At 34.1% G+C, this 13,681-nt stretch overlaps 1 protein-coding gene and 1 pseudogene across 1 annotated transcript; both read right to left on the bottom strand.

Moving 5' to 3' along the window:
* LOC123695435 overlaps positions 1–13,681 on the bottom strand; it is a 67,757-nt pseudogene that overhangs the window by 42,778 nt on the left and 11,298 nt on the right.
* LOC123695438 lies at positions 6,501–8,116 on the bottom strand. The gene is made up of 2 exons (XM_045641281.1): positions 7,228–8,116; positions 6,501–6,803 (listed from the first exon to the last, which is right to left on the bottom strand). Exons 1-2 carry the CDS (start codon positions 7,679–7,681, stop codon positions 6,748–6,750), a joined length of 510 nt encoding a protein of 169 aa, XP_045497237.1. The 5' UTR covers positions 7,682–8,116; the 3' UTR covers positions 6,501–6,747.

Genomic DNA, 13,681 nt, shown 5'->3' with positions numbered 1-13,681 from the left:
ATAAAGAAATTAACATCCATTAACATTAATGGTAAAACACTAGATATGCTGAAATCATATTTAAAAAATCGATAAATATTTCACAAATAGTTAAAATAGATAACCACGATAGCATTCCCTTACCAATTACATGTGGCATACCACAAGGTTCGATTCTAGGCCCATTGCTTTTTCTAATTTATATTAATAATTTACAAGATTCAAAGCTAAATGGTCACCTAACACTTTATGCGGATGATACTTGTCTGTTTTATTTTGTTCCCTCTATACATGACATGATAGCGCAAGCACAAAATGAATTAAATAAATGGTTTCAATGCAATCTCCTAAAAATAAATATATCTAAATTCAAAGCTCATAACAAAATTATTCCACCATACGCTCCATTTAAAATTAACCGTGTTGTATTAGAACATAAAACCCACGAGAAATAACCTAGATTTGCGAATCGGCAGCTCTCTGAAATGGAATTATCACATCGACCACCTAAAAAATAAATTAGATCTTCTTAGATCTCTGCGTAATATTACTTCTTGCATACCTCATAAATTACGCAACACCATCTACAACACGTTAGTAAAGCCGCACCTAATGTATTTAATAGAAGTCTGGAGGAGTGCTTACAAAAATAAATTAGCGTCACTCCAAATTTTACAAAAAAAATAATTAAAACTATCTTTAACTATCCTTTTCTAACTTCTACAATAAAATCAACGATACAAATAAAATCTACGACGACACTAAAATAATTAATTTAAAACAATTATTATTTTATAATACGTGTATGTTCATCCGCAAAGCGCTACATAAAAACATAAATACAAATATTATAATCTCAACATCAAATCGCCACTATCCTAATAGACGAGCTAGCTATCTTGCCCTCCCGAAGATCCGAACAAATTATGGAAGGCGAACGGCAACATACGTTTCTATAACGGGAATAAATGTCTTGAAACCTTCAAATGGCTAAGGCCGCAGGCGACCAATGGCTGAGCTCGGTGGGCTCTGATTGGCTCATTTGAATCGGATCAACAAGAGCTTAAACGCAAAAAAGGTGGATTTGTATAAAAAGCACGTAATTATTATTTTTACTGATGGTTACACTTGTGGCTCCGTTCGGATCCACATACGGACGGTGGTGTGGCAATGGATCCACAAATACCAACCGGATCAACAAGTGAAAACGGATCAAATAATTACTAACTATATGGCACGTTTGATCAACATAGTGCCCATGGAGATATCTATATATATAGGCTGTAGTCAGGCTGGATCAACTTAGTGCCCAGGTTGGTATTTATATATATATATATATATATATATATATATATATATATAAATACCAACCTGGGCACTAAGTTGATCATATATATATATATATATATATATATATATATATAGATATCTCCATGGGCACTATGTTGATCAAACGTGCCATATAGTTAGTAATTATTTGATCCGTTTTCACTTGTTGATCCGGTTGGTATTTGTGGATCCATTGCCACATCACCGTCCGTATGTGGATCCGAACGGAGCCACAAGTGTCACCATCAGTAATAATAATAATTACGTGCTTTTTATACAAATCCACCTTTTTTGCGTTATAGCTCTTGTTGATCCGATTCAAATGAGCCAATCAGAGCCCACCGAGCTCAGCCATTGGTCGCTTGCGGCCTTAGCCATTTGAAGGTTTAAAGACATTTATTCCCGTTATAGAAACGTATGTTGCCGTTCGCCTTCCATAATTTGTTCGGATCTTCGGGAGGGCAAGATAGCTAGCTCGTCTATTAGGATAGTGGCGATTTGATGTTGAGATTATAATATTGCACGCCTCATAAGCGAAGCGTTGAGGTGGGTACTACTGTCACTTCGCGCAAAACATCTGATTTTTCAAACTTAAAATGTCTTTATGTATCATACATTGCACTTTAACGTTCATGATATTTTTGATGTCATTTTTGTTATTTAAACTAGTTAAAAAACAGTTTAAAAAAGTTCTGTCTTGGACGTCCGTGTGTCTGTATGTGCGGATCCTTTTTCTTGTTAACACGATAGCGACCGAAATACTTTACTAATCGAGTCTTTTTTTTTCTCTTACGCTTGAGTATGCTCAGGAATAGAACCCTTTCATTTTTCAGGGTCTGATTCGATGTGGTTTAATTGTTATTAAATAAACAAAAAAAATATCGACTTTTTTTTTTTATAGTGTACTCAAAATTCACCATTATAAACTCGATTCTTTATACTATAAGCCAAGGTTTAAAAAAATAAGTTGGTAGTCAGTCCCTTAAACCTGCGCAGTTTCACATCTAGGTGGGGCCACAAGAAAAATAGCTCAATTATTACGGTACCGCTTTCTTTACTTTTCCAAATTTTTATTTTATTTCATTTTTATATATTTTATAGTCACGTATTCTTTATAAATAATCAATTTTATTGTAAAGGATGAGATTATGAGGCGTGCACTTTTGGATTTTCCAAACTATTTGTATTTATGTTTTATGTAGCGCTTTGCGGATGAACATACACGTATTAAGTATAATTGTTTTAAATTCATTATTTTAGTGTCGTCGTAGATTTTATTTGTAGAAGTTAAAAAAGGATAGTTAAAGATAGTTTTAATGATTTTATTTTGTTCATACTTCTATTAGGTGCGGCTTTACTAACGTGTTGTAGATGGTGTGGCGTAATTTATGGGGAATGCAAGAAGTAATATTACGCAGAGATCTAAGAAGTGCTGATAATTTATTTTTTAGGTGGTCGATGTGATAATTCCATTTTAGAGAGCTGTCGATTCGCAAACCTAGGTATTTCTCGTGGGTCTTATGTTCTAATATAACACCGTTAATTTTAAGTGGAGCGTGTGGTGGAATAATTTTGTTATGAGCTTTGAATTTAATATAACATGTTTTAGATATATTTATATTTAGTAGATTGCATTGAAACCATTTATTTAATTTATTTAAATCATTTTGTGCTTGCGCTATCATGTCATGTATAGAGGGACCAAAATAAAACAGACAGGTGTCATCCGCATAAATTTTGTAAATTATTAATATAAATTAAAAAAAAGCAATGGGCCTAGAATCGTACCTTGTGGTATGCCACATGTAATTGGTAAGGGAATGCTATCGTGGTTATCTATTTAAACTATTTTTGATCGATTTTTTAAATATGATTTCAGCATATCTAGTGCTTTACAATTAATGTTAATGGATGCTAATTTCTTCATTAAAAGTTCGTGAGAAACGGTATCGAAGGCCTTTTGTTTGTCCCAAAACTATATTTTTTGCGTCAATGTTCTGTTTTATTTTAATAATTAGGTCCATAGTCGCTGACAGAGTGTTACTTTTTGGCTTAAATCCGTATTGATGCACTGAAATAAAATTAAATGAGTCTAAATATTTTTCTAATCTCGTGTGTAAAATCTTCTCTAATATTTTTGACAATACTGGCAAAACCGAAATTGGCCTATAGTTACCAGGTTCAAATTTTGAGCCACTCTTATAGATAGGAGTTACCTTCGCTATTTTAAAACGTCCGGTCGTTAACGAGTCCGGAAAACGTCCTTGACTTATGGCTTGGTTAAAACAGTCGCTTAAGGTATGATTTAATTTTTTTTGATGCATTTAATTGCTGTTGTAGTAATACCATCAAGACTACAGTTTGAATTAAGGTTATTTATAATTATATATTTTTACTGGCTTCGGTAGATCTGAACTTATTAGTGAGATAATTTTTAAAATTTCGTATTTGTATTTAGATATCCTCTCCTCTGAGTTATAAGATGTTGATTCTGGGAAACCAGCAAAAATTACATTTTTTTCGCGGCTCTTTCTGTCCCGTAGTTCCTTGATTAAGTGTTCATTTATGTGAAGTAAAACCCGATGAATTGGCTGTCTGATTTATTAATTGAAGATTTAATTCCAGTGATTTTATTTTACTCACACCCTGGTTGATCTGGGATTCTAATTGAGAAATAGTACTGGTCAAAGATCCGAATATAAGTCGAAATGCAACGGCGTGATAATAGAATGAGACCAATTTTATAATAAATTTAGTGTATTAAAAAATGTATTAAAAATGCGTTGACTGGGAAAATCCTGGACAGGATATTTTTTATTATTTATTAAAAAATCTTTCATTTTCATTTTTTATTAATTGCAGTTTCGAGATAATAAAACAATTTTGTAATAAAAAAGCGCTGACATATTTTTTTTTTCATCATCCTATCAAGTGAAAGTAACTGGTACCGACATACCTGTTTATACCTGCCAACCTAGCCGTTTGTCTCGGTAAATATTAGAAAACGACTATGACTGCACATTCTGTAGGTTTCATACTTTAAGTCTATTATAATTTTTTTTTATTATGTTGATACTGCAATTAATTAAAAAAAATGTTTTTTTTATGCATACATATTTTTCAAGTAATGTACTAATACGGCTCAACTCCGACCGAATATCCTTCATATCATCTGCAATCTTGTTCTAGCGGTTGTTTCCGTTTTCTGTAAGTAATTTGAGTATCAGTTGGCGTAGAACTCGTAGAAAACGAACTTAGCTTCGATAGATACGGATGCGATCCACCGGTAGTACCCACTGCACCACTGCTGGTTAAACGTGTTGGCGATCTGCGTACTCTCATATTTACTCCGCAATGGATAATTTGTGCAGGAATATGAGTCGTCATTTGTTTGACCTAAATCTAACATTTTAATTATTTTATCAGATTGATATCAGAATCAGGGCAAAGGCGAACGCTACACGTCAATAAATATTATGATAATTATCTTGATATTTACTGATGATTCAAGAGGTAGGTTGTTATTTGTAGGATGCATACTACTTGAGAATTATCACCGTCACTGTATGACGAAAGGTTCGTCCAAATATCTATCTTTTTAGGATTCCGTATTTTTAGTTTCACAACGTTTTCTATAAGTTTCAATTGAATTACGGTCGACTTCTTCAACTTCCATAAAACTCAGGAGACTTTTGCTAGCCCTAATTTCATATCTCCATGTCAATGCCATGCAAGTGCATATAAATGGAACAGATCAACATACGACTTATGATTTGGTATATAAAACGGAGTCAAGAAGTATTTGAGCATTTCAAAATTTGAACCGTTACGAAGTCGAGTTCGTCTAGTCTAGGCGGATTTAGCAATGTATGGAACATTAACTAACTATAATATGTTTGTGTACGGAGCCAACAAATACTGTAGAGTTTACGAAAAATTAATCTACGTTACTTAATATACAGTTTTGTTTTGTCGGATCAAATAAAGCTGTAATTTTGATAATATAAACGAATCTGATCAACATACGACTTTGGATTTGGTATATAAAACGGAGCCAACAAGTGTTTATGGGTTTCTGAATTTCGGCCGTTACGGAGTCGATTCAGTTCGAGATCTTAGCAATAAAAATGTTGAGTATATCAATTTCTCTATGAATACGTTTGGCAACATCGCCCAAATATTTGCGCCGTTGCCACTCCGGGCAAGATCTATGCAACCGGAGTCGAGTAATATGGGGGAAAAGGTGGAGTCAGGAATGCACGGCAGTCGGGCTGGATCAACTTAGTGCCCAAGTTGGTATTTATATATATATATATATATATATATATATATATATATATATCTATATAGATATATGTGGGGATGGTGTAAATGAAAAGCCAAATTCGCCCAATCGATTTATTTCCCAGACACCGGTTACATATCAAAAATACATTTTAACAATCCTCCATTACATCGTACCAAAAAACACAAAGTCCAGTCATAGACAACATAGATCGTTTTACAGTCTACAGATAACATATCCACAGATTAAATAATAGAAAAGCACAGACTAAAAATAAAAGTAGTTATGAAATACAATCTTAATTATTTATCCTATTCCCACACGGTCATCCTGCAGAATCATCTGTCCCAGATGAGTCAACAGTCGTAGATGATCAATATGGTAAGTAGACAATGGTAAATCACCTTTATCTATTACATGTAGAAATCCTTCCTTCTTTCCTCTTTTATTTGAATTAAGTATACATTCCACGCAATTATCAATGTTTGTTTTAATCTTTTCCTTTAAATTCTCTATATAATAATTTCTATTTATTAATTCCTCAGTTTTAACACAACCAAAATGTCCGTTTTCATGATGTTTTCTTATAATTTCATTTTGCATTTTCTTAGGTACAACCATTAATTTATTTCCATCCTTAATCTTCCATAACATTCCATTCTTCTTTTTTGCAAGCACTATTGGACTAGCATAATCAGACTTACTTGTTTTTATTATTCCTTCATCAAGCCATTCTTTAATCTGTTTGTCAACAATGTTAAGCTCCAAAGGTGACAATCGTCGTGGATTCTGATAAACTGGTACATCATCGGTTAATAATATTTTAAGTTTTACACTTGATTCTTTAGTACATCTTTTGGGGTTATATTCTTTTATAATATTCTGTATTTTATTCTTATATTCTTTGTTTTCAATATTTGTGATATCTTCATTTTCATTCTCTAGCATTGTAAGGTGTAATATTCTTGTTGCAGTGATAGTTCCAGATTTAAAATTGATTTCTACTTCTTTCAGTACAGGATTTCCTAATATAATGTTGACAGGGATAGCGCCATCATCAACAACATAAAATAAAGTTTCAAAATAACAATCATCAATTTCAATTTTTGCTGTGAAAGATCCTTTTGTATAAATTTCCTTTTCAGCTATTCCAGTTAAAGTTTCTGTTGTTCCTGAACTATAAGATAACAATTTTTCACCTTGAATCTTCCTAAAATAAGACATAATTATTAAATTAGCATCGCTTCCGGTATCAATCAGGGCTTCTACATCAATATTATTTATTTTCAGCTTCTTGAAAGGTCTCACATCAATATTATTTTTAGTTGACATAATTTCCAAACTCTTTTTTATACTTTTAGAACATTCAGTTGATTTATGGCCAAACAAGTTGCATTTAAAACATTTAATGCCTTTAGTACAATTAGGCGACTCATGATCTAAATCTCCACAATTGAAACATCTCTTTACTCGTAGTGTTTTTTGAATTTTCATGCCAATGGACTTTGATACTGAATTACTTTGAATCTTATTAGGTGAATATGATTTTTTCTTAATTTCTGAATAAATGTCTAATTTCTTTCTGAATTCTTTAATGTTACAAGCGCCATATAAAATATTTTTGTTGGACTCACTGTCTTTAATACCGTCGATGACATATTCCATCAGGGCTTCATCTTCAACATTCCCAAGTACTGCAAGTTCCTTCATATGTAAAAAATATTGCTGATGAGTCTCATTCATCTTCATCCGGCGAGTTGAAAGTCTCTTGTGAACAGTTGCACTGTTCAACTTCTTACCAAATTCCTCACGGAGCTCAGACTTAAGTGTATCCCACGTGGTGGTCCCACTTAGTGAACGTAAAAATAGCTTGGCGGTTCCCGCGAGAAGCCGCTTCGAAAATATGAGTTTTTCTATTTCGCCCCATTGCATTAAAGAGGAAATATCTTCAAAATCTTTTACGAATGTTTCGATGCCATAGGCATCATCACCCGAAAATGGCGTCATTGATTTCTCTAAGTCATTGAAGGAAATACGCGGCGATGGTTCACCACAATCATCATCATCTTTTACTCGTTTCGGCGGCATGTTGAATAATGTAAATAAAAAGTTTTATAGTCTTCAAGTCGTAATCGTATAATCATAAGCTTCTTTAAATCTTAGTCTTCGTTCGTAATTCGTAAATTCTTAATCAGGTTAAATCACCGGCATCATAGTCTTCGTCTGTTTTTTCTTTATTCCACCATCCCGTATCCCGGACGAGCCCCCAAATTATGTGGGGATGGTGTAAATGAAAAGCCAAATTCGCCCAATCGATTTATTTCCCAGACACCGGTTACATATCAAAAATACATTTTAACAATCCTCCATTACATCGTACCAAAAAACACAAAGTCCAGTCATAGACAACATAGATCGTTTTACAGTCTACAGATAACATATCCACAGATTAAATAATAGAAAAGCACAGACTAAAAATAAAAGTAGTTATGAAATACAATCTTAATTATTTATCCTATTCCCACATATATATCTATATATATATATATATATATATATATATATATATATAGATATCTCCATATATATATATATATATATATATAGATATCTCCATGGGCACTATGTTGATCAAACGTGCCATATAGTTAGTAATTATTTGATCCGTTTTCACTTGTTGATCCGGTTGGTATTTGTGGATCCATTGCCACATCACCGTCCGTATGTGGATCCGAACGGAGCCACAAGTGTCACGATCAGTAATAATAATAATTACGTGCTTTTTATACAAATCCACCTTTTTTGCGTTTGAGCTCTTGTTGATCCGATTCAAATGAGCCAATCAGAGCCCACCGAGCTCAGCCATTGGTCGCTTGCGGCCTTAGCCATTTGAAGGTTTAAAGACATTTATTCTCGTCATAGAAACGTATGTTGCCGTTCGCCTTCCATAATTTATTCGGATCTTCGGGAGGGCAAGATAGCTAGCTCGTCTATTAGGATAGTGGCGATTTGATGTTGAGATTATAATATTTGTATTTATGTTTTTATGTAGCCCTTTGCGGATGAACATACACGTATTATAAAAGTATAATTGTTTTAAATTCATTATTTTAGTGTCGTCGTAGATTTTATTTGTAGAAGTTAAAAAGGGATAGTTAAAGATAGTTTTAATGATTTTATTTTGTAAAATTTGGAGTGGCTCTAATTTATTTTTGTAAGCACTCCCCGATACTTCTATTAAATACATTAGGTGCGGCTTTACTAACGTATTGTAGATGGTGTGGCGTAATTTATGAGGAATGCAAGAAGTAATATTATGCAGAGATCTATGGTCCGGGAGCCAGAAGCAGATTTTATGACCAAGTTCCTCTCAAGCGGTAATTAGTAAAATGCATCAAAATATAGTATTATGAAGCCTCGTGAACGTCAGCTGGAGCTCGGTTGGGGGGGTGAGCGGTTGAAGCCTCCCACGCACGTAAGAAAAAAAAGTATATTCATTCATTTCCTCTCAGCTAAAAATTTGTCAAATTGTAGCTAACCCAATATCTCAACGAAAAATAATAATCAGCTGGTTACAGCATGGTGTATTATACGTCAGCTGGTGTCTCGAATATAATGAGACATTAACAAAATCATCGAGATACGTGGAATTCCATCAACATAAGTCTCCATAAAAGATAAGTAATAACTTTATTAATTATATATTATACTATTATTTTTTTAATAATTATAGTTAACTAATGTTTTTAGTGTGTTATTTCATATTTGTTACACTTTTAAGTAGTTATGTGAATTTGATGATATGATAGTTATTTTTAAATGCAGTTTATAATATTTGTAAAAACATGTTTACCGATGTGGCTGAATGTAGTACCCCGATCATGCTCACAACTAACCACCTCCAAGTACCTTATTACTGTCTATATTATGCTAGCGTGTGTTGCTTGAATTTTTAAAAATAACGATAATAATTAAAGATACGTCATTTCATCTCAAATGAAAATTTGTGAGCTGATTGTTAATATACTGATGCGATAAATAAAAAAAATCAGCTAGCAATAATTCGAGGAAAACCTAGTCAGTTGATGCATATAAATTGGCAATAGATGCATCTGTCTAACTCCTATGTAATAACTTTCAAAGTATCAGCTGACGGTTTTTCCACCAAGATACAGCCAGCTGACCTATATATATATCCACAGTTACATATAAGCTATCATCAGGTAAATTTTTGTTTGAGAGGAAATCACGGAAAATAATTTTATTTTTTTCATGTTCGAGAGACCAGCTGACGTATAATAAACCATGTTGTAACCAGCTGATTATTTTTTTTCGTTGAGATATTGGGTTAGCTACAATTTGACAAATTTTTATCTGAGAGGAAATGAATGAATGTATTTTTTTTTCCTACGTGCGTGGGAGGCTACAACCGCTCACCCCCCCAACCGAGCGCCAGCTGACGTTCACGAGGCTTTATAATACTATATACTCTGATGCGTCTGACGAATTATCTCTTGAGAGGAAATAATTAACCAAATTTGCACCTGGCTCCCTAACTACTAGGAAGTGCTGATAATTTATTTTTTAGGTGGTCGATGTGATAATTCCATTTCAGAGAGCTGTCGATTCGCAAACCTAGGCATTTCTCGTGGGTTTTATGTTCTAATAGAACACCGTTAATTTTAAGTGGAGCGTGTGGTGGAATAATTTTGTTATGAGCTTTGAATTTAGATATATTTATTTTTAGTAGATTGCATTTATTTATTTAATTTATTTAAATCATTTTGTGCTTGCGCTATCATGTCATGTATAGAGGGACCAAAATAAAATAGACAGGTGTCATCCGCATAAAGTGTTAGGTGACCAATAGCTTTAAATCTTGTAAATTATTAATATAAATTAAAAAAAGCAATGGGCCTAGAATCGATCCTTGTGGTATGCCACATGTAATTGGTAAGGGAATGCTATCATGGTTATCTATTTTAACTATTCGTGATCGATTTTTTAAATATGATTTCAGCATATCTAGTGCTTTACCATTAATGTTAATGGATGCTAATTTCTTTATTAAAAGTTCGTGAGAAACGGTATCAAAGGCCTTTTGTAGGTCAATAAACACTCCTAAAACTATATTGTTTGCGTCAATGTTCTGTTTTATTTTAATAGTTAGGTCCATAGTCGCTGACAGAGTGTTACTTTTTGGCTTAAATCCGTATTGACGCACTGAAATAAAATTAAATGAGTCTAAATATTTTTCTAATCTCGTGTGTAAAATCTTCTCCAATATTTTTGACAATACTGGCAAAACCGAAATTGGCCTATAGTTACAAGGTTCAAATTTTGAGCCACTCTTACAGATAGGAGTTACCTTCGCTATTTTTAACGAGTCCGGAAAACGTCTTTGACTTATGGCTTGGTTAAAACAGTCGCTTAAAGTATGATTTAATTTTTAACCGACTTCAAAAAAAGGAGGAGGTTATCAATTCGGCCGTTTATTTTTTTTTTTTATGTATGTATACCGATTACTCCGAGGTTTCTGAACCGATTTACGTGATTCTTTTTTGTTCGATGCGGGATGGTGTCGAATTGGTCCCATAAAAATTTTATTCGGATAGGCCCAGCAGTTTTTATTTTATGAGTATTTTTGTCTGTATTTGTAAATGTTGCAAGTGCAAGTTTGAAGTCGGTTGTTTTTAACGCAGTTATCTACTGGTTCTTTGATGCATTTAATTGCTTTTCTAGTAATTCCATCAAGACCTGTACTACAGTTTGAATTAAGGTTATTTATTTTTTTTACTGGCTTCGGTAGGTCTGAACTTATTAGTGAGGTAATTTTTTAAAATTTCGTAGTTGTCTTTAGATTTCCTCTCCTTTGAGTTATAAGATGTCGATTCTGGGAAACCAGTAAAAATTACATTTTTTTCGCGGCTCTTTCTGTCCCGTAGTTCCTTGATTAAGTTTTAAATTATATGAAGTTGATTTTTAGACGTAAAACCCGATGGGTTGGCTGACTGATTTATTGATTAAAGATTTAATTCCAGTGATTTTATTTTACTCTCACCCTAGTTTATCTGGGATTCTAATTGAGAAATAGTACTCTTCAATATGTTTTGTTCAGTAATTATCATACATGCTGATGACTTAATTTCATTGATTTGATTCGTATTTTGGCGAATTAAATTCAAGGATTGTTCGTTGGACGATTTAATTTCGGTAATTTGTGTTTTTACCACAGAAATGTTTTCATGAATTTTGTTTACTATTTGTTCATTTGAGCATATATATTTTTCAAGTAATGTACTAATACGGCTCAACTCCGACCGAATATCCTTCATATCATCACTAAATCTGCAATCTTTTTCTAGGGGTTGTTTCCGTTTTCCGTAAGTAATTTGAGTATCAGTTGGCGTAGAACTCGTAGAAAACGAACTTAGCTTCGATAGATCGGGATGCGATCCACCGGCAGTACCCACTGCACCACTGCTGGTTAAACGTGTTGGCGATCTGCGTACACTCATATTTACTCCGTAATGGATAATTTGTGCAGGAATATGAGTCGTCATTTGTTTGACCTAAATCTAACATTTTAATTATTTTATCAGATTGATATCGGAATCAGTGCATAGGCGAACGCTACACGTCAATAAATATTATGATAATTATCTTGATATTTACTGATGATTCAAGAGGTAGGTTGTTATTTGTTGGATGCATACTACTTGAGAATTATCACCGTCACTGTATGACGAAAGGTTCGTTCAAATATCTATCTTTTTAGGGTTCCGAATTTTTAGTTTCAGAATGTTTTCTATAAGTTTCAATTGAATTACGGTCGACTTCTTCAACTTCCATAAAACTCAGGAGATTTTTTGCTAGCCCTAATTTCATATCCCCATGTCAATGTCATGCAAGTGCATATAAATGGAACAGATCAACATACGACTTATGATTTGGTATATAAAACGGAGTCAAGATGTGGTTTGAGCATTTCAAAATTTGAACCGTTACGGAGTCGAGTTCGTCTAGTCTAGGCGGATTTAGCAATGTATGGAACATTACCTAACTGTAATATGTTTGTTTACGGAGCCAACAAATACTGTAGTGTTTACGAAAAATTAATCTACGTTACTTAATATACAGTTTCGTTTTGTCGGATCAAATAAAGCTGTAATTTTGATAATATAAATGAATCTGATCAACATACGACTTTGGATTTGGTATATAAAACGGAGCCAACAAATGTTTATGGGTTTCTGAATTTCGGCCGTTACGGAGTCGATTCAGTTCAAGATCTTAGCAATAAAAATGTTGAGTATATCAATTTCTCCATGAATACGTTTGGCAACATCGCCCAAAAATTTGCGCCGTTGCCACTCCGGGCAAGATCTATGCAACCGGAGTCGAGTAATAAGGGGGAAAAGGTGGAGTAAGGAATGCACGGCAGTCAGGCTGGATCAACTTAGTGCCCAGGTTGGTATTTATATATATATATATATCATATATATATAAAGCTACACTACCACTCACTCACTGACTGACTGACATCGGGTTTCTCGGAAACTACGGGGAAAGTTGGGGGGATTTTGACGTGATCGTGTAGAGGTGCTTCCAGTGACCACCGGAAAAATATAGCGATCTCGATCATCTTCGAAAACCAAGTGGACCCCTGGAGGTGCGCAAAAACGGTGGTACCTGGAGGGGGGGTGTCTGAACAAAAAATGCTCGGAACTGGTGGCGATTACCAGGGGAGGTGGAAAAATGGGGATTTTCGCGAAAACAAGATGGCCGCCGTACTTTGCCAAAATCGCCGTTTATGAATCCTTACGTCTCAAATTTGGCACACGTGCTCTGTTCGAGCCGTCGAATCGATCGGTGCCCCGTTCGAGTGGCTCCGGGCCCCAGTTTCCAACTTTCATACAACGTAAAATCCAACGGCCCGCGGAAACGGTGCGAGTTGGGTGGGGGGTCCCGGAACTAAAAATGATCACCACCCTGGGACGCTACCAGGGAGCCATAGTGGGTCGCTCGATTTTGGAATTTTTCCATTTTTGGCGCAAACATAAAAACGTAAATTTAGACGAAGTGGTG

This window comes from Colias croceus, chromosome 11, assembly GCF_905220415.1.
Source record: "Colias croceus chromosome 11, ilColCroc2.1".
NCBI classification, from domain to species: Eukaryota; Metazoa; Arthropoda; class Insecta; order Lepidoptera; family Pieridae; genus Colias; species Colias croceus.
This window is presented reverse-complemented; position numbering and strand designations above follow the sequence as displayed.